Genomic DNA, 22,786 nt, shown 5'->3' with positions numbered 1-22,786 from the left:
ATTTGTTACAGGGGCTGGAAGTTGTGTACTTAACGAAGCAGAAGCTCTCAAGAAAGGAAAAGATAATACAGCTGAAGGGTCAATTTTAGGCCCCAACAAAGCCCATTCAACCCCCAACGAGGTTTTCCAAAGTAGCCACATTATTTCTGCCAGATTTTTGGTATTATGCACTTCTTATTTTTATTGTGCCTACACTGAGATCCTAATCTGATGTTCCCATACTTCTTCACCTAGAAATACAAAGAAAGTCCCTAGCAGCTATGCTTTGAACACATGTGGTACATAATGTTCTTTAAAAATTATCCAGGTCTAACTGGGTACCCAAAATAAACAGGTATATATATCTGATGTGTGTCTCTGCCTACGCTTGTCTCTCAACAGAGGGGCAGTTTCCCATCCATTCTCACATGCCAACACAAGGTATTTATTGCTTGTGAGGCTTAAAGAATACAGGGATGAGCTTTTCAGAAAGCTAGACATGGAGGCTAATAATTTTGTCTGTAGAGTTTGTTCTTTAAGTGATGTGACTAGTACATTGGATGAAAATTTTGTGACAGGGAGAGAATCCAAATTTTCTAAGGTCCATTCAAGCTTATTAATCATGAGGCTACTGTGAAATGAAACTGTGAGAACAGATCTGCTAATGCTTCTAACCTGCTTGGGAAATACTGAATCTATCTAGATTTCAACACAGAAACTCATAGCTATCTGTAAGAAGCATATGCAAGCCATAATTCCTCCTCTACTTATCTCTAGCACCACTGTATGACAAATTTCAGTTTCCAAAGACACACTCACAAAAATTTCCCAAGCAAAATAACTATTTTAAGTTGGCAAAACAAAATATGAGACGTAAATTTAATATTTTTTCATTTTAAAACTTTAGTATTAATTCATACACACAGAGCTAAAGTCATATCTTAGTATATTTGCACACACTACATTATGTAGGAAGGATCAAGCCTGTGAAGATCCTGCTTAAAAATAAAGCCCAGAATAGACTAAGTATATCTAATTTGGCCTTTTTATTTAAGCACCTGAATACATTACCGAATTCTAGAAGTGCTAGCTGTACAGGAATGCCCACTATTAGGCCTTGTAAACAAAGATTTTGGGAAGCTTTTTGGAGTATATTCATTAATGATGCAAAATCTCAAATACGTCCTTGGCTGCATCTTTGTGCATAAAGTTGCTAGATATACTACCAAGTACTAAATATATCCAACTGTCAGCCATGAAAAAAACCCCACCAACTGTGGCAGAAAATGTCTGATTGAACATACATGATGCACTGTGACTTCTAGAAGTGTGGATGGATAAGGAAGAGACTCGACTGTTGACATTTTTCTTTATCCATTATCTCAAACATTCTGCAGTAGAAATTACATACCTGCAATTACAATTACAACTAATTGATCTGCCATTTCCCATGTCATAATTAATGTCATGTTTTAATAGAGTTTTCATTCACCAGCTTCCCTCAAAGTATAAAAGAATAGTGCACAAAAACAACAAACTTTTATGAGGCTGTTTCAAAAACATCCCAAATGGAACATCTTGGTGCATTACAATGAACTTTTCAAATATCTGAGCTGCAATAAAATACCATGCAAAAAAAGACTTTTCACCAAGGCATTCCTCCTTCTCTGAACATCCATAGGTGAAAAATGAAATCAATGATTCAGTGTCAAATACATTATGTTTCCTAAGGGGTTATTTAATGTACTCTTAGCAAGGATGGAAAAGGATGGTTCCTAGAGAACAGATGGTAACAAGACAAAATATCAACAGACCACAGTTGTTGACTGCAATTTATGGAGTGTACAGATGTGTCAACTTAAATGCAGTGATTCTGAGGCCAATAAAAGTACTTCCTGATACCAACAGATTAATTTTTCATGACCACTTGTTACACAGCTATTACATTTTTAAAAACTAATCATTCATCTACAGAAGAAACAACAATTTTGCTTGAACATCATTACTATAAAGTGGAATTGTTGTTCTTGATGGCACAAAAAAGCCAGGCATGACAGGAGTGGATAAAAGTTTGTACATCTTCCTTTCAGAATTAAATTTACTGTTTTTTTTCCATAAAGAATATTCCAAAGAAAGATGAATGCTAGCAGCCAACCCAAATTTAAAGTAGTAGTATGCAATAAGAAATCCTACTTCCAAGTCAAATATGAAGCATGTTTAAAGGGCCTTTTTTTTGCCTTTAATTTAGCAGAACGAGTAACAATGCTCGTGAAGGTTGCAAGGGACTGGCAGTGCCTGAAACTCCAGTCCCCGGTTATTATCCACTGCCACATTAACTAGGCAGTCTCTCCCATGCTGCTCTGTAAGATCAGAGATACACAACTGTCAAAGCCACATATCTCAGATCCTTCATCAATGAATAGGTTGAGTTCTAGATCTGATCCTTGTAATGTGAACTCCTTTTCATCCTGTCTTACATTTAAACTTGGAGAAGTATTTTAGCCCTGGTCCCTTTCCTGCATAAGCCTAACTCAAATTTACCTAAGGACTGGTTCTTTGCTTGTCAAGATTAAGAAAGTAAAAAGCATCTCTACTTTCCAAAATTCCCCTGTTCTAAAATCAACTCTATAACAAGCACTTTCCATTAATGCTAATACAAAATACCCCACTAAATAACGTTAAATTAGCTACAGAAAAGACAATAAAAAAACGTTCTACACTGTATCAAATTGCAAGATAGTTTGTCAGGAGCTAAAATTTCAAAGGAGACTTCACCTCAGCTGCCATGTAGCCTTTGGGAAATAAACTGCAAAAGCATCTTGCCAGAGGTTGAACCAGCAGGAGAGCCCTGGGTGTACAGCAGCACCCAAAACAAGAGGGGGTCAGACAAAAGGCAGACAGGGGCACCCATTCCCACTGCACAACTCAGTATGCATGTGTACGAAAGCAATCCATCCTCCTCCAGAAACATGGTTGGGACATGCTGAAATCCCTCCTTTTCAACAGTGTGGCATACACGAAGCAGGACAGAGGCAAAAACTGATGAGGAGCTGCAGAAATCACACTAAAACTGAAAAACATGTTTTGATCGCATTGTCTTGGCTCCATACCAATCAACTATTTACCTCACCTAGCCCACTTCTATGTGTTTTAATTTCTCCATACTAGTTTTGTAGCTTCCTTCTTTCCAGATTTCTTCTCCTTGTTACTTGATACTCATTACTGAACTCATTTTTTGCGTCCCTAATTCTCTCTCTTTTCCCAAGCATAATATAAATATTATGTTTAAATCGTGTCAAACATTTACAATGTTATTCCCTTGATTTATTTTTCTATCCTTTCTATTGCTTATCTTTTCTATTTTGATCAGAAGTTATTGAAAGCAGGCTCTGCCACTACCTTCCTCTGTTTTGTACTGTCTGTAGAACAATAAGGCTCCATTCCAGTTGCCTTATAAGCGCAATCATAATAAACATTATTAATAGCAACAGTGTATTCTCTACATCAGCAACCTGGCATCACAGATTATGTACCTCCACAAAACACAGCAGTATGCACAAACTGAGAAGCTGACACCAATTTGGCCGATTCTTCTCCCTCATTGGTTTTATAGCTGTATAAACCCCACTTCAGTGGAGTTCCTCCTGATTTAAAGTAAAGCAAGCAAGAGGAGAAAGAGTCCTCTCTTTCTGGCAGACAAATGAAAGAGCTTGTAAAATGAAGCACACAAATTCAGAGGTCAGAGACGAGATAGTACAGAACAAGTTCCCTCTTAACAAAGCTCAGTTTTGTACCCTTGACTTTCTTCTCCAGCTTCTTTAACCTGTGCACTTTCCAGACATAAGAGTTCTAGAAAATGAAATCCTTTAAAGAGCAAGCAATGGTGGTACAAGTCACATGGTACTACGTAGCAATCTTACTACTTTTTAAGCTAGCTCAGACAAAATTTGTGAGACTTAAGCATCAAAAGAGCAAGTTTCAAGTCATACAACCAAAATATCAATAGCACTGGCTTGGACTCATTTATTTATTCCTTTACTATGCAGAACTAAAGGAGAGTCTCACCTACCTGAATCATATGCAAAATCCCTAGGTTCCTGTTTAATCATCAGAGGAGGGGGGAAATTTTGACTGGCTGCACTGCCAACCATAGCGTTGTGTTCATAAACTGGATCGTGGTACTCCTGCTTAAAACCTTGAGGCGGGAAAGGGATGTTTGGTTCAGACATCTGGCGCTGATATATTGGACGTCCTTCCCTTGGCATTGGAGGCAAAGGTGGGAAAGAATTGCAAGGTTCAGAGAGCTGGCGGCGAAATCTAGGACACAAGTTAGAGAGGTCATGTAAAGGACTTGAGCTACATTTCATTTCCCAAAAGGTCATTATTAGTGGCTGCAACACTTTCTCAGTAACGAACATTTTGCTTACGATCATGCCAAGTGCTCTCATCAGGATCACTTGCATGGCAGAACACCAACAAGCAAAGAAACAAGAATCCCACCTATTAATACCAGCTCTAAGACCTGTTCCCACCACATCCTCTTTGCTTTCATTATCTTCTCTCAACAGAAGAGACAAACAGGAAATGCACCAGCTGCAAAACAGTAGAAAGACTGACATTCTACCACAATAACACGAAGGAGGCATAGGTAGAGTTTTCTGCTCTTTCACAAGTATTACCAACATATTGCTGGTACTCTAATTTATTCTTACCCATTTTACTGTTATACAAAAACCATTCCTGACCACAATAAACACATTTTGAATAGAGTATTGTCTGCTCTAACATTTGGAAACATTCCAGGGTAAAAGTCCACTGTTCTGTCCTCTCAGGGATAGTGCCACAAGAGATCTACCTGGCAAGGTTGGCACTGCACTTCAGCTGTAATGGGAAGGGAACGTCAGCATCCCAGGAAGAGGAAAGGGTACAAATTTCTGCCAAGAGAAAGAATTACCCTCCTGCCTTAACTTTTTCCCTTAGTCATTTCCACATGAAAGTAGTAATCCATACAAGCCACACTGCCATTCACTACTCCCAAATGCTCTTCAGTAGGCATAAGCTCAGATAATTCAGTTTTAAATTAACTTCATTTACATGCAATGAAATGAAGAACCTGTGCTTGTTGTTTCTTCCCTAAATCCCATCTACCCTACCAAAAAGGCCTGAAATCTAATCACTTGGATGTCTGCAGGTTTAGAAGCATACAGAAGAATACAAGGATGCTATTTTCCCACCATGCTCTGATGAACCACATGAAGTCTTCTTGCAGATTGCCACAGTAGTAACCACCACTGTAGTAATACTGTGTCTGCACTAACCAACAGCAGAGCAACATTCTTGCAAGAAACTGCTTACTACTCCTGTTATAGCATATTGTAAACAAAATACACTTAAAATAAAAAAAAAAGTAACCTGTGCCTTTCTCTGGAAGCTTCTCACTGTCACACTGAAAAAAATGAAGACCTTATCGTTCCTGAGTTTTCTGGACTTTGAATTTGAACCAACTTCAGTTCATGCAAGTGAAACCAGACTTTTAGAGAAAACTCTGAGTGAGGAACAATGCAGGGGTTTGATTGCATAAGCAATACAACCCTTGGCTATCAACTCATAGGTAGTATATGTTTCTGAAACAATTTAAACTCTACTACCATCTGTCATAATACTGCTGTAACTTGGTCTGACAAATGTTTGCTCTCATAGTTTAATTGCAAATACTGTGGAAACTACAGAGATAGAAACTATTACAATGTAGTAGTGGAGACAAAATTTATTTTCGAAATGTTGCTGTAAATAATATAATTTTTGCAGTAGAAGGAGTACTGCACTGCTACACTGGGTTTTGCAATTCCACCTACACCTGCAGAAAATAAACTTAGAAACTCAAATGTATTATGAAACAGTTAGGCTGACTGGCACTGCATTCATTTCCCTCTTTTCCTTTTTTCATTAGCCAAAAAAAGAAGCAGAAATTATCATTAAGAACTGTCAAGGAGTGAATCAGAAAATTGCAACTTGAAGATAAAATAAGAAACAGGCTCACTCACAAAGCCTCAAAGGAAGTTAATAATACTTGTTGTACTGGAAGCTTTGTATGGAATCAAGCCATTTGTTTATACAAGTGGATTTGTTTCCTGTTGGTACTTGTTAGGACCACTTATCATTCATACACTCATGCTCTGTATGAAGATGTATGGGCTATATGGACTAGATACTAATGCTATCTTATGCCACCAATACATGTTCCAAAGAAATGTGCCCTGAGTTATAGATTCACATATGAATTCACATAGGTATGTCATTTGTTTAAATGACATTTTCTAAATACACTCATTGTAGTAGCATATCACCCTGTAAATCGGGAAGATTTGAATTTCATGAAAATATAAAGTACATGTTTGCTTCAAACACAAGATTCAAAATAAATAAGAAAATGGGGGAAAATACCTTCCACTGCAATTGTACTTTTTTAAAAAAAGAGAAAAATAATATTTTTTTTGCTTGAGTCAGCAATTTTGGACTTCACAAGAATACGTGATTTTCTATTACAGAAGGGAAGCATTTGTGCAAAATGCCCTAAAGAACATGAATATCAAAGACAGGGGTGAGCTGCAGTGGAGTAAAGCAGAAATCTTGTAAAGAGCCTACAAAGTTTGTGCAGGGCAAGTGTTATGGGTACAGAAACTACACTAAAATGTATACAAATATCTACAAATACTCAAGTTAGGGCTGACGTACAGGTTCAGTATTCTCTTTACAAGTTCCTTTAAAAAACAAGATTTTCTGTCATCTGAAAAATCTTTACTACTGCTCTCTCCACATAACCTATTTAGCTTCTGGAGATTTCAGTCTCCTGTCAGTTTGACTTTGGTGTATATACAGAAACACATTTATCCATCATCCTGTAATCAAAACTGCTGCCTGGTTTCACTGGGGGCCTGCGTGCTTAGATCACAGTCCACAGCCAAAGAGATGATGGTGACTATGGCAGCTGAAGGGGTCTATTCAGTGTTTCTTCACTTCCAGAAGAGCTTGTAGAGAACCTTGGGTGGTATTTAAAGCTATCTCAGCAGAGCACAAAACAGCAATATTAACCTTAGCAACCTCCTTCAGATGTGATCTGCACAAATCCCTGGAGGTAACAGCCTTTATTAGAGCAGAAGCATGCAAAGCACACTCCCAACAACTGACTTTCTTTTCAAGTCTTTCTTAATTTGATAATGTTTAAAAGGTAAGTTGAGTTTCTCACCATATATGTAAATATCTTTACACACCGCTGGAATTTTAAATGTTCAAGAGCAATCACACAACAGAGCAGATAAAAACAGGTTCATGCAATAAACAGCTGCATGGGTCCCTCACGTGTTTCATGTTTTACCTGTGGTCCATAGGGAAGTTGTTGTCTTGAATGGACTGGGATGGAGGGAGATGGGTAGGGAAAACCCGGTCAGGTTTAGGAGTCTGAGCTGAGTTTGGGGAGGCATGGTGCAGCGGTGACACAGGAGTGCTGGATGGCGTCGGTGGGTTGGAGGGCCTCATTCCCACTTGTGGTTTCTGATCATAGGCACTATTAGTAAGGCAAGGGAAAGGCAAGTCAGGTTATTGCTTCAGAATAAAAACAACCAAAAAACAACATAGCACCTACATCCAGAAAAAATCCCCCCAAGTGTAACATTTATAAGCTTTTCATTACAATTAACTTATTAACCAGTATGGAGCAGAGGAATTCTCTACTTTACACTGAGAAGAGCACACAACAAATCATGCTAGAGACAAGTGTTTCAGCACAGCATTTTCTTCTCTGGGGCAAAGAAATGTATTTTTAAAAGATTCAGTCTTACAGTGACATTCTAACAGGAAGTATACAAAAAGTAGAAGCACCTGGACCAGAGCACAAAGACCTGGCACCGCCTGCCAAGACTTTTTTTTTTAAAGCTTGCACAAAACACAAAGTGAGACAGTAAAACAATACAGCTAGAGGGAAGGGATCTGACCTAGAAAAACAATGGTATGCTGGCTTAGCTACCCACACTAGGATGTCAGCAGCCTCTACCGACAGGGTTTTTTTACTCCTCTCTCTCAAAAATAAACTGCTGGTCCCACAAATACACAGATGCTATTTTTAAAGGTGTCTCAAACCAGTAATGGACTTGAGAACACTTCGATCATCCCTCTTTCTAAACAGGAAAAATGCAGACATTAGGCATATCGTAAGCACAAGCTGGCATCATTTCCTATCTCAGGTTCTCTAGCGTCCATCAAATCCATCAGTGGCTTAATTTGAGTTTTACACCAAAATGACTCCTTTATGACTGGCAGAGGTGCCACTCTTTTTCCTTTTTTTTTTTCCCCTCTTCATATCCAGAAAGTTAAATGTAAACGCTTTAACTGGTAACAGTTTTGGTAGTATGTCAATAAGAAATCCTTCAATCCTGACACTAAAGGAAAGAGTGACATGAAAATGCAACCAAAAGAAAGTCAATAAAGAATGAAGAGGTAACAAGTCCCTCCACCACCTATATATAAAAAAAGCTTTTAACATCTATGCCTATAAAATAAGACAACTTGCTTTTGAATAAATACCAAAGATGCAGAGTCTAATGAAATACTGTTTGGAATTGTAATCACTCAGGAATATACACATGCAACATGTGCAAAACTTGTCGAATACCTAATGTGATACTCAGACCTGCCAGTCTCTCGCCTGTTACACAGATCTCTCTATCCTAATATGCCTAATGCATTTTGAAAGTACTTTCACTACAACTTACAGAAAACAAGACACTCCTTCCTTCTATTTCACGCTTGCACCCGGGGTTTTTAAACTCTGGCTATGTCCCATGGAGGAGGAATGGAGAATATGCATTTTGATGAAAAACACCGCTTTAAAATGATTATGTAAGTGTTTGATACAACTGTAAACAAATCCATCAGTGTTCATCAGCTTAATGCATTATCTCATCAGTCTGTTATCTGCTGAAGAGGTAAGTTTTATAAGATCTCTATTATGGTTTTATTACTCTTTAGTCATTCCTCATTCAAATCAGCAGTTCTCACTGCAAACATGCTCCTGGATTGCTTTACCTGACATTGTACAGGCACTTTTCCCCATAACTGAACTTGAATGGCTGCTCTTGACTGCAAGTGGAGCCAAGTTCCGAACATGGGCTATGGGGTTCCTTCTTGATTTTCACAGGGAGACCATGAAAAGCCACTGGAAAGAGAAAGAAAATGTAATTAAAACCCAAGTACAATATTAACAATTAGCTCTCTCAAATAAGCTAGACACTTCTAATTAAACACATAATTAATTAAACCATTGTAATACTAAAAACAATATAGAAAATAAACATTTCAAATATTTCTTTGGGTGTCAACTGAAAAACAGACATCAGAGATCCTTTGCATTGGCTATTTTCACTTTTACTGTTTAATAGAATGATGGCCAGCATCCCATCTCATTAGCAGGAAAATAACAGCCCACTTATATTTGGCTTAACTACTGTAAATGTTGTCAGAGGCAAAATACTTCCCAGGCACCAAATGTTTCTAAGTAATAGCAGTGAGGTAGCTTTTAGCTATAAATGCAATCATAGTTCACTTTAAAAAATGCCACACAAGTGACTACAAAATAAATTTCTCATATATCAGCCTTAAGTATAAGATCAGGAATCTTTTTTGTCTCACAAAATGCCTGAAAATTTGCAGTGGAACTCTTGAAAGTGGATGATTACATGCGTCTTTAATTATAAGTAACATCTGAAAAAATTTTCAGAAGAAATGGCTTCAGTAATTTTTCTTAGAAATACACAAGACAAAATCCTGGCTTCGTCAAAGTCAGTAGTAGATGTGATAGAGACACAAATTGAAAAAAAAATAATCATATTTTTTAAAAGCTAAAAAAAAATCCAGAGGGGATGTGACAGAAATTCAGCATTAATTAGAAGCACAAGTTGGTCTGTATTAATAAAAAGGTCAAAGGTAAAGACAAGGTTAACCAGCAAATTAGTTTTAGTCAGACAACTTTCCTTCTCTCATATCCAACCTTAACCAAAATTAAAGCAGAAGAAAATTCAAAGTTCACCTGACATTGACAAACCTAAGTGGCTAGGAGGACAAAGGACTAAAAGACAGATATGTAAGAGCCTGAAAACACACGTGTTAAGTTTTAAATAAAATGAGGTTGAAAATAAATTTTTGAACTCTGAAATGCCTAGAATTCGGAGATCAATTTTATCACTGATTTTTGATGTTGTCACCAAAACACCATAGTTTGAACATCACATTCTAGACTGATACAGACACTTGCATCTCCATGAAAACTCAGTTCTGACAGAGAATCTCAGCACAAAATCAGGCCATTATTATATACTGTCAAGTAGCATCTTGCCCTTTTCTCTCGCACCTGAACTTAGGAGGACAATTTGCTATAGACTGTATATTTTCTGATACTAATGCACCTGCATACACATGCCTGTGTCCGATGGGGAGATAAATGAAACACTGTGTAAGAAGTGAGCATCAGAATCAATAAATTCTGGCATTGTAAGATCTAGATTCCAGACTCTTGTCATGGGTTTTCTCATGGTTGGGCAATGTTCACAGAACTCATTCCCAAACAGATGCTCTCATATCCTATTATATGACAGCTTCTACTACTGCCTTTCAGCTGAGAGATCTACAACATAACACTGTTATTTTGACACATATTTTCATAAAACTTACAAGAATTCTCTCTAAAACTGCTATTCAGCTATTATATTTGGTGGATAGTAGTGAGTTATGTGGAAAGATTAGAAAGGAGAAGCAGACAGTAAAACAGGTATGCAAATGCATACTCACACCACAGTAACTTAGGAAACAGAGATGAGAAGTGATGAACATCACAAGAAAAGAATTCTTCCTGAATAAAACTGAATTTCCACTAAAAAAAAGACCACATGGACTTCTTGAAAAAATATTCTCAAATATGGAAAAATATGGCAAAATACAGCCCAGTCAGCTTTCCACTGTAATCGCAAAGCAGGCTGACATCCAGTAGTTTGTTCCAGGACGTTGCTAGTGAACTTTTACTGCTGACTCTCCTTTGCATGTCTTGGTCAAGTAACATACACCACACATTAAATGTGTATGGTGGGCTCCACAACTCTGGGACAGTGGTTCTGATGCAAAGGTAGGCAATCTTTTTGACTTGAATCAGAAAATAAAAACAAAAATGCAAAAAGACTCTTTTTTAAGGCCAGTATCACATATTTGCACAAAGGCCACATGCTGCTCTATTTTTTTTATTTTTTTTTTATTTTTACTTTGCTACTTCCTCAGAGTTAATCTGTTATGAAAAATTACTTCCCTTATTTATTTTTAAATAACGGGAGTACAGAGACTCCCACACCACAGCCCTGTGCGGAGAACTGGCTGGGTATTTCATCACAGCGCTGAGAGCCTGAACGTCTGCTAACAGGCAGTTTTCCAGCTCACTGGCACAGGCACAAGTGAAAGCAGCACATTCATTTTGTGCAATTTGCTTTACCTTCCCACATGGAGTTGGTGCATGTAAAAGGCTGTTAAGTACTAAATTATTCCTTATCAAATCACCATCATCTGGAGTCATGATCAACACTAATTAAATTACTTTCACTGAACACGGCTCCAGCCTGCTGCCTCTACTGCGAGGTACGTTTTATTTTGCTTACTGTACAGTCCTAGCAAGGTACAGGGCACAGTGCTAGAAGGCATCAGTGCTGTAGTTTTAATTAGAGTTTACCTCACCTTTCTCCCAGCTTTATAAACGAGGGTAAAGTGTATCAAATCAAGTAGGTTAACACCTTCATTTCATTTAGGGAAAGCATTACAGTCCAAAGTGATTTTATATTAGATCTTTATCTTAACTACGGCCAGAAAGATAATGTAGCTGTAAAATTTAAAGCCTTCCTCGGGCAGTCCCCTGACACAGTCACCAAGCTAAGCTTTTTCTGTAACTCCTTAAGTGTACACTTTTAGAGGCAAAAAGGAAAAAAGATAGCCTGATAAAAATACTTACTGCATTTTTGGGGGTCTTTCTTGAAGGCTACTCAACCTTTCAAACAATCTTAAGTGTGGCTGAAGATGACAGACTTATTCCAACAATAAAATTTCAGATGTTCAAAGCACTTCTTGTATCATCACTGAAAACCCTCCACCCGTCACTTTTTATTTTAGTGTGACACTCATTCTACAGTGCATCTATTAAAGCAGATTTTAAACATACACTGTTTTGCTAAACTGGATTTTATTCTTTTAAGGAGAGCAGTGTTGCTTATTTATACAATCTAATCTTAGTGCAGCATACCAAGCTACCAACACATTCAAATTAACAAAATGACATTTTAAACAACCAGCTCCTCATCACTTCTTTCTTCCTGATGGCAAATTCATTTTACTTAACCTCAGAACAGAGTCTCAACCCTATTAAAGTAAGGGCACTCTGCCTTACTAATGATCTTATTAAGAAGTGACCAAAGGCCAAGATTTCATCCCGAGTGATTACTTACAGATAACTACCTCCAAACTTGAAAGGCAAACAATCTTACAACGTGTATTTAGATGAATGGCTTCAACACCTCAGCTACTGGGGAAAGTCAGGCTTATCAGTATCAGAAAGGACTCGACCCACAGACCCTGTCTGGAGTTCCTCTGAAGCCAACACGCAGATATAAGGCAAGCAGAAGGACTGCTACCATCTGTAGCAAATTCATGAAGGTATAATACATTACTGCATGCATATTCTCTTTGTATAAATATGTCTATATCTGGATAGTAAAAGGGCTTGAATATTACACATGATGTGTTGTTGTACAGACCTATATTTTATACAAAGCAATGATTTCATCACAAAGTAAACTTACATAGAACGTGCAAAAACACACGGTGAAACTTGCTACCCTTCCTTTAGCAGTGTTGTTCTCCATTGCTATCTGTCAACAGCCTAATCCCAAAACATTTTCTTCATAACAACATCCAGTTTAAGACTTAAATGAAGAATAATTTTTTAAGAACTATAAAATTAAAGGAGTAATTGGTTTGTCTCAGAGGAATCTGTACCTTCTCGCCTGAGAAACAGGAGAGGTACCACTTTTGTACAGACAGAAATGAATATTTTACGTGAAATTGCAAGTAATTTCTCCTTTCAACAAAAAGTTATTTTATAAATTTCAAACTTCAGACTCCTGCCCAGAACACAAAGTAAAATCTGATTTTATTTTCTGAAGAAGAATGGATTTAAACATATTTTTAAAAGCCATGAAATCGTACTGGTAATTCAATGACACTGGCTAATGACAATCTTGATTCCACTGACCAAAGAGACAAAGATGTCTTATTATCAACACTTGTAGATCAAGAGCATTTCCTATATGGCATAAAATCAATTGACAGCAGCTGATTTTATACCACACCTTGCTTGTGCTAGTGAACTCTGATGTATCCTAGGTAATATTAAATTTGTGAATGTAGTAGAATTACCTGCAGTGAAAAGGAAGTAACTGGGAAGTCACAAAAAGTCATAGCCTAAACATGCTGTTTCTGAACTGCTTTTCACATTTATGCTCTCAAATCACCCTCTAAACCTAATATTGTAAATAAACTCATTCTTATCATCAATTGGCACATTAATATGCAATGTAAGTTTTGAGAGATTTATTGAACACATTTGCATATAGGGGATTTGATTTTTTCAACAGCAAGATGAAGAGACAGGAGATGTAAAAATGCTTAAGCTAATACCAATACAACTCCAGGTGCTAGACTGAATGAGGTGACCCAAGACAGTACTTGGTAAAATTTCAACAGCAAGAAGAAAAGGCCCCTGTACTGATAAAGCCAACACTGTCACACTTTAAATCTGTCTTTCAATATACACTGAAATACAGCAGGCATTTCAGATACATCAGAGTCTCTCCAAGATTCTTTTCCAGTACATTTACCTCTGGCAAGCCCTCCCCTTCCCCCAACACACAAAAATCCATTACTAAAGGGTCTAATCTCAGCTATCAGCACAGAGTGCCTTTTATGGAGCCATTAAACCATTTCTCTTGTTTACAGTGCCCGAAGAAAGATGTGAATTATGTCTGTGACAAAGCAGGCGATAACATTTCTAAACTGCTATCAAAATGCAAACTGAAATACACTTAAGGACAGGGACCCTAATTCGTGTTTTTGCAATTTTCCTCACTTGCTATAACTTAATAGCACTCACCTGATGATTCAAACAAATTATTTATGCTGTAAGTACAACAGGTAGTCATTAATAAGAAAAAAAATCTACTTTCAAATGAACAAATTATTGAACGGTTCGTCAAGGAGTGTAAAATGCTAGTTTACCTCTTTGGTGATAGCAATGACCCAGGTGCTCTTATCAGTAGACATTTTTAAAAAATCCAAACACAACATTGTGGGTTCATATGAGGCCTTAAATGCTCTCTTTTTGTAAGAGTTACTTAATGTTCGATCCATACGTTCAGTGTAGGTATTTGCATATCTGATGCCATGAGCTATAAAACTAAATTTCTAGATAACCTTCTAGTTGGAAATGCCAAGCTTTATATGTATTTTCTGAAGAGGTTTCAAAAATGTGCATTTAATTTATGAAACAACAGCCTTCTGCATTTATTGATTATTTATTTCCAGATCATTATGATTTGAGCTTTAGACCTTTGTAGGAAGCTGCACTCTGAATTTCAACAACCATTTAACAGGTATCTGATCAAAGACATCTAGATGCCAAAGCGGTCCTCTTTCCATTTCATTCCACTATATATTACTATGAGAAATTTTACTGGTAACTTTGGGATGCTCAGGAGAAATTAGCAAAAGCAGGTACTCAACACAGCTGACCATTCGTTCATACTCCAGAGGTTATTGCTGCTCAGCTGAATGTGGCATGCAGCCTAGTTTACTAACAAAAACTGAAATAAAAACATCAAGTTGGAGAAGTAATAGATGAAGAGAGATAGCAGGATGGAAAGACAGTAAAGCTGGTAACCAAGTCTTTTCAGCTAAACTGTTCCCAGTGATTTTGAATTACAATCCTACACATACAGATGACTGCAACAGCTGAAGACAGAAGCATGGATCCTGCAGGCATAGACAGGAACTGCAATTGTTTTCACCCTAGTTGATCTCTTGTCTAGATAATAGGAAAAAAACCTTTTGTTTCTGACCACTACAACAGCTGCAAAAATGAGCAACACTTGAAGACTGAGGACTGATTTAAAAGTGGCTGAACAGATTACATCTACACAGACTCCACCAAGTTCTTCAACCATTTGATCTATCAAAGTCAACTCTATCAGATCTTAGCTGAGCTCCAGTCAACTGGATTTCATTTAGGTCCTGCTCTCTGCCAGATATCAGAAGAAGCTGGTGACAAACTGGATATCTGACACACAGATATGTATCATCACTGTGGTTTCAGAGACTATCCTGGCAGTTTATATAAAAACTGAACACAGACAAGAGACCTGAGCTTTCACTGTCATTTCTGTCAAGTACCATTCTGAAGAAGTGCATGATCTTGATATTATTCTCCATTTTATGTTTGCATCTAGAAAACTAGAACTCCTCTAAGATGCAGAATTCAGCCCTAAGGACAACTGGTCTCTATCTAGACTCACCAAGTGGTGACTATCCACCTGAAACCGTCTGTATGTGTGTGCTTGGATATGTGTGTGTGTGCACACTGAGTCAAATGAAAGTAAGCATACTGAATGGCCAAGTATGCCTCTGCAATGACACATTACATTGGTGAAAATATGTGTAATACAGTAGTAAAGGGCAGAAAGCTTTTTCCTCTTCCAGGTAATATGTACAACTGAGGAGAAAATGGGGAAGCATCATGCAGAAGAAAGGAACAACACATAAATGTGTGAAAATGCATGCAATAAAAAGCTAGTTCTTTCTAGCAGACTGACTCTAAGTCCACAGAAGGAAATCTCAGGATAGCTCTGCCACTCCTTGTGTCAGTGCTCTTTCCCAGAAAGCAGAACTTCATGACTGGGCAGTACTTGGCAAACCTGCTATATATGATTCCATCAATTCAGTCTTTGCCTTGGCTTCAGATCAGATCCTTCCAGCCCCTACCAGCTCAATAGATAGAAACAGCATGGGACCTCATTTTTTGGAAGCTAGTTCTGAACGATGAGCCCAAGCACCAGCTTTCAAAGCCAACTGGCAAGAATAGAATACGTGGGCACGATGGATCTATTTGAGAACCTTGTTTAACAAAAAGAAAATACCAGCTTTGAAGTAATCTGTCACCTTTACTGGAAAATATGCAACTACAAATGCACTTTAATAACATTTAGAACTTGTGCTGCAAAATAAAGCAAATTGCTTATTTTCTCTTCCAGACTAAAGCATACAATTCTGTGCATGTCAATTAAAGGTCTACTTGAATACTTCATCACACAAATGCTACATAATAGTATAGTCTTTACAATCCTCACAGGGTGGGAAGGCATAGGAGGCGGGGGGTGAAGAATAAGGCAGTCCAAAATTGTGGGATTTTGTACTCAAAGTCTACATGGACTGTTCTCAGATGACATGTCATGAGAATTAAAAAAATTGATTCTGAATTTGAATTAGGAAAAAGTAGAAGCAGGTGAAAATGAACTGCAGCAAAAAGCTGGAACTTATTATTGTTTACTACCACAGAGTTTCAAGATGGAAAATAACAGCACATTTTCCTACAGTTGATATTAGGAAATTCTGGACCTTAAGATCTACAGTAATGCATCCACCTTAACAAGCATTGTTTGTTAAAATAACTGTCTCTTGCTTTGGAGCAAGAGATGTTTTTTTTCTTTCCTATTTTTTTAAGCATTACGGATTAATGACTAAAAGACTAAAAAAAGGATTAATGAAAATCAATTTTAAATTAATTGAATCACCTGTTCATCTCTATATTATGTTAATTGTGTATGTCCACCATAATTTTTCCCTATCTTTACTATGATCTGGCATTAACATAAAGCCTTTGAGAATAGCAGCTGAGGCCAAAAAAAGGTTGAAGTAGAAAACAGAGAAGGGTTCACATCACTATCCATAAAGCAGGTTTATATGAGGGCATTTGTACAGGTATATGCCATTTCATTAAAGGACAGCTTATTTGACTCCTAAACATGATGTTCCTGCTCCTGTTCAGCAAAGAAATTCTTATAAATGCTTCTTTATAACAGAAAATAAATGCCACTCTTTAAATGAACTGTGTTTTTCTAAAGCTTGCGTGCTAAGACACTAAAAGATTTTGCCAATATAGCTATTTCTGGGCAGCTAACCCAAGACTCCCCTGCCATGACAGATGCAGCCTCCCTGAGAGGTGGAGGGGTTCCCAGTTAGTGTGGGAGAGGAAGCACAATATTAGAGGTTGCACCCATACAGCTTAATAATTGGTTCACTGCTATAAATCCCCTTTTTAGTCAAGATATCCCTCATTTGCTTGTCTGTGCAGTTGCAATTTTTGAAATGCTCATTAAAGTTACTGAGGGTACACCTGCAGCTTTCTAACACTGGGAAGTGCTGAAGGCACCACTGAGATAATTCAGATATTTGTAGCCACTTGGCTTCTCATTTAAAAAGACCATGCCGGTTGAAAATTGAAGTCTACGAGTACATTCAGTAGAGCAAAAATTAAAAAGCCTGCTCAAAAGGGTAAGCCACCTGACTGGGGAGTGGGGGGAGTAACTTCCAGTAAATACCAATAAAAGATAACCTATTAAGTAAACCCAAAGATAGAGCAATTCCAAGGCAAACTTTTCTAGAGGCTGCTAGTTAACACCTAGTTAGGACACTGCAGGTCCTTTGGCCTAAACTGACACTACTAACTGGCTGAACTGCCATATGGAATTAGAACACTGTCTCTACTCTGGTACCCCCAAGCAAAAACACATCTGGGCACTATTTTGGTTAGTTGATCCCTCTTCACCTTCACCCCAAAAGATTTCCACTTGCCAAATAACAATTGTCTAGAAGGTATTTTCATACAGCAAGAGCTGCAGTTACCGACAGTTTCTTAGCCTCCAAGAGCAGCAATCTCACAGAAATGCTGTCACAGGCACTGTTTTATTCCAATTTATGTCCCCTTCCTGTAGTGCTCTCCTTCCTTTCCAGACAGTTACCTGTCCGGCTGTAGGAGACTCACAGCTGCAGGCAGTCGAGTGGAAAGTGCTTCCAGGGGGGGTCTCTGCCTCCCAGCAAGTACCTCCAGGGCAAAAGTGAACCTGCTGACAAATACCACGGACACTGGATAACTCTGAGAAGAATACAAGGAAATTTGCAGAACATTGGTGGGAGGGAGAAAGGGAGGATTAAGCTAGGAGGAGTGAACTGGCTCACTTTGATGTCTGAGGGGAGTAGGTGAGGCAGGACGAAGAGCTCTCCCTCTCCCCCTGCCCCCAAAATAAACAGCGGCTTAGTGCTCTCTGGAGCAGGAAGCGGTAACCTAATAAAATTAAACCAGCTGAGTTCTGTAGCAATTGAACTAAAACACGTGGATAGCTGAAGATGATTACAGGGAGGGAAGAAAAAAAAATATCTAAAGCATTTTTAATCCCTCTATACTGGATCTGCAACCTCCAGGACCCCACAGAGAAACAGGGCTGCTCTTCACCTGCATTAGCTTTCCCTGTTAAAATCCTGAGAGGAAATCAGGGGCATTTGTTTCTACTGTTACTGATAATGTATCTGGCTCCAAAGGCTCCCAGGCAGGGTGCAAGGAGAGGCAATCCACCTTTAGAGCTTCTGCTAAAGAGCAAGGTCTTAATGTAAGAACAAGCCTCGGAGAAAACTTAAATTGTATTCCTACCTGGGAATTATCAATAAAGTTAAATGCAAAGAGAAGAGCTGGCCACTAAATCAGGGTCTGTGTGCTTTTCTGAGGACAGGATTTCCATTTGCAGCAATTTCCAAAATTTAATTTAAATTCTAAGAGGTAATGGCTAAGCACTATGTAACTTCCATTACTAAAATATCCAATAATATCCCATCATTTTACACACACACATACACACACACATACATACACACTTTCCACTTCAGGTAAATCTGCAGTTTGAGGGTTTGGGGTCTGGATTTTCATAGGTTTTGTAAAATCGGAATTATGAAGAGAACTTTGGAAATTATAACAAGTATTTTTGCTAGAAGTAACAATAAACTTTAAAATAAGCCATTTTGTATTCCTTCTATTTATTGTTTTAAAGGTATTGTCAACTTGATATTTAGGGAACATGCCCACAGCAGAAAACAAACAGGAACTGATTCTGCCTCATTTCCCCTCTTACGGAAAAGTTTCAAGTTACATCAATCTAATTATTATCTTTTTATTGTTCTTTTCTGATGTATTCACACAAAGAGCTAACAGCCAGCTATAGATGAGAAGGTTACTGATCTTATAGTTGCAGCTGGACAAAATGTGAATGAAACTGGATTTAATCACTGGTTCTGCCATAACCCAAACGACTGGTGTCAGAAGGTGAAGTCTAGTTTGTAGTAGCTCAGTCTTAAAAGCTCAGTATGCATCCCTATAAAAATAGGAATATACTCATAATAAAAGAGCATCATAATAAAAAATTATTCTTAAGGATAATCATGCCTGTCTGTCAGTTTGCTACTCAAGAATATGCAAAAGCATAGAAGCTAATAAATAATGAAATGTACTACACACTGAGCGCTCTCTAGCATGAATTAAACAACCAATTCAAAAGATTATTTACAATTTGTTTTTATTCTAGCAACTCTCAATGACAGTAAGTAAAAGGACCGAAATTGCATTTTGAGATGATTTTTAATTTTATTTTGCCTTTAACAATAAAAATATGTATACATTCATAAAACAAGTATAAACTAACTCAGCATAGCTAATGGGATGTTTGTTTACATCTTGAGAAGAGAGAAACTGTCACCACTCTAAATACATGTGTCCTTCATGCTTCAATGTTCAATTTTCACAAATGCTCACCAGTAAGGCAACTCTGACACACCTAGTTTACAGATCATTAAAGCAAGGCTGCAATCTAAATCTTTAGTTCACTACCAAAAACCACCGCAAAAACTGCAGTCTCCACTGGAAAAGGTGTGGGCCATTGAAATAAGTCAACAGTAAAATTCAGCTCACAACTTTTATCACTGATTCAACAGGGAAACAAAGAAGCCATTGTCAGAAGTGGTTAGTCTGGGAACATAAAGTCAGGACTTATTTAAGTAGGCCGATTTTCAAAGACTCTTAGCAAAGTGCTCTTTCTGGAGCCGGTGGAATTCTGACCACCTGCAACCAGGTGCTGGTTCTCAACACAGATATTTAAGGCTTCTGCTGCTACTTGAAGCATTCTTACTGCATATGAGACTTGCAGCTGAATGTACACTACCAATAAACATGCTGCACAGCACATGTTTTCTGAAGCCAAGTGTTCCTGAAGTTTTATGATTATTTTACATGTGCATACAATCAGTAAGACTGACAATTACATGGTGGGTATGTTTTCTATATGCATATGTATATATGGATATATATGTGTGTATATATATATGTATATATATACACACATATATATATATACACAGAATATGTATATATATACACACTGAGTATATACTGCGTATACAGACTTGTATTAAACCAGTTCCCAAATCTAATCCCAAATCCTTGAAACTCTTTGTCTTTACTGAATACCGACACTTTAAAAAGTCCCTGTTGTCTCCACTTCCCTTAGTGCTTTGGTCATGAGAAATTTTATTAACAGATGGTTAATAAGGAAACATTGCATTCAGTTTCAGCATGAAGACAGAGTATTAAAAAAGAATTAAACTGTTTATCTTTTTTAGGTATACATTAGAAGCAGAAAGGAAACAACATCTGAGCAAGGAGGATCAAATTAGGAAGACTGGGAATTGTTTTTGCACACACAATTTTTCAAATGTACTTAATGACAACTCATAATATATAAATTTAAAGACAAAAACCTGGCCAGTCAGTAACCTTCCTCTTCAGTGACTGCAGGACTCCGCAGTAAATGTCATTGCTAAAAAATATTTCACTACATTAACTTACTGGCAACCACACTTGCTGAATAAGTTCATAAACAGCCACAGGAAAAAAAGACAACCAGAAATAAAGCTGCTAATGATTCACTCTTTTCTAGCACGCATAATCCTCAGCTTATAGAATAAATAGATACGTAAGAATATATTCTTTACCAAGACAGTTCACTTCTCTATTTACCTCATCAAGGTCAAACTATAATCCAGGAACAGGGAAGAGTAATGTATTGAAAACAAGGAGAAATGAAGAATAATTGAAAGGAAAAAAAAGAGTCCCTTCTTAGGGAAAAGACAAGCACATGCCCTGAAAAAGTAATCAGTTTTCCATTTACCAGTTTAAACTAGGTTTAGATCATCCCTAGAAAAAACACTGATGAATTCTAAAACTTAAAAAATTAGCAATCATTTGTGCATATTTATCGGATTATAAGTGGCTTCACTGTGATTACTTCCTAGTACTGAAATGCACATGACCAAATCAAAACAACTTAACACCTGAAACAAGGACTATTTTTCCTCTATGCTTACAGAGGACAGCGATATTGGTCCTACTGGACAGGAATGTGTCACAGACTCCTCAAAGTTTAACTGATGTTTACAGGACTGTCACTCTCTCCTCTTTTTTTTACCTGCTATACCCCTTGAAAACTTCATGACACTCCATGGGAGAGCCTGATGTCTATCTTCAGTTGCTGAGGCAGCAAGCAGAAGACAAAAAAATTATACAGACTAAAAACATTTGAACTAAAGAAACATATATAATAAATAGAAATGGATGGACTCAACTTGCAGACTGCCTTATTTTACATCATTCCAGAGCTCATGGATTTTCAAATCATTATTTAGACTACTACTGAAATACAAAACTCATTTTGCAAAAACACTGCATGGAAAGGAGTTCTAGGAGAATAACAGTTTTGTGTCAAAACAAACACCCTACAGTCTGCCTTATTTGGTTTCCATGTGACAATACAGCTGAAAAGTTCCTGCATACTTTAGCACAAATGGAACTGAAAAGATCTAATACATACACATACTTCTGATGAAATTAACTGAACAACTACCTGTTTAAAAACTAAGTAACTGCAGTGTTAAGAAAATACTGTGACTAAAAGCTACAATGTGAGGATCACCGGTACTTCCACGGATGGGACCATCACAGAAGGAAGGAGGGGAGGCTTCCTCAAAGAGGAAATAGAAGGCTTTTTCAAAACTGAAAATTCAACATTTTGAATAAAATATGTTTAATGTTTTTGTTTTTATGTAAACAGACCTTAGGAAGTGATCTGACAGCCTTAAGAAATTACCATTTGAAAGAAAAAAGTCTACATGCTTCATCTTTGATCTAGGAGAGAGATTTATCACAGGACAGGATGACTGAAGTTTATTCATTAGCTGATAACCTCCACATGCAATTCAAGCCTTTAATCTGCAATAAAAAAGCAGCAAATGAGGATGGGGCTCTGTGGAAACTAAGTCAGCTTAGCTGAGCAAGGACTCACTGATGGAAGGCCATAGGGGAGACAGGGGGAAAAAAACCCACAAGCCAGATTGCTGGCGACCATCAGGTTCACAGTGGTCCTGTACAGTTAAATGATGTCTGCATAAGGTGTCTGCTGTGTCTGCTGCCTCTGCGGATGCCCAGAGATACCCTTCCATAGGCAATAAAACTCACATGCATGCTGGGCACTATGAAAGAAAGCTTTCACACTTTAAAAGTTTTAAAAATCAGAAGTTATGT

The 22,786-nt window shown here is 37.6% G+C and overlaps 1 protein-coding gene across 6 annotated transcripts in view; it reads right to left on the bottom strand.

Moving 5' to 3' along the window:
- The window catches only part of ETV1 (ETS variant 1), a 64,637-nt gene that overhangs the window by 22,739 nt on the left and 19,112 nt on the right, over positions 1-22,786 (bottom strand). For 5 of the 6 annotated variants that reach the window (XM_029961808.1, XM_029961809.1, XM_018075682.2 and 2 more), the window contains 3 exons: positions 9,061-9,190; positions 7,355-7,543; positions 4,049-4,296 (listed from right to left, as the gene is read on the bottom strand). In XM_029961808.1, coding sequence (XP_029817668.1) covers positions 4,049-4,296; positions 7,355-7,543; positions 9,061-9,190 — 567 coding nt within the window. Of the gene's footprint in view, positions 1-4,048; positions 4,297-7,354; positions 7,544-9,060; positions 9,191-10,818; positions 11,315-22,786 lie in introns of those variants that run through there. The other variant, XM_018075685.2, reaches the window with a different exon arrangement.

The sequence above is a fragment of the Manacus vitellinus genome, unplaced genomic scaffold (genome assembly GCF_001715985.3).
Source record: "Manacus vitellinus isolate BGI_N305 unplaced genomic scaffold, ASM171598v3 scaffold_3_pilon, whole genome shotgun sequence".
In the NCBI taxonomy this organism is placed as follows: Eukaryota; Metazoa; Chordata; class Aves; order Passeriformes; family Pipridae; genus Manacus; species Manacus vitellinus.
This window is presented reverse-complemented; position numbering and strand designations above follow the sequence as displayed.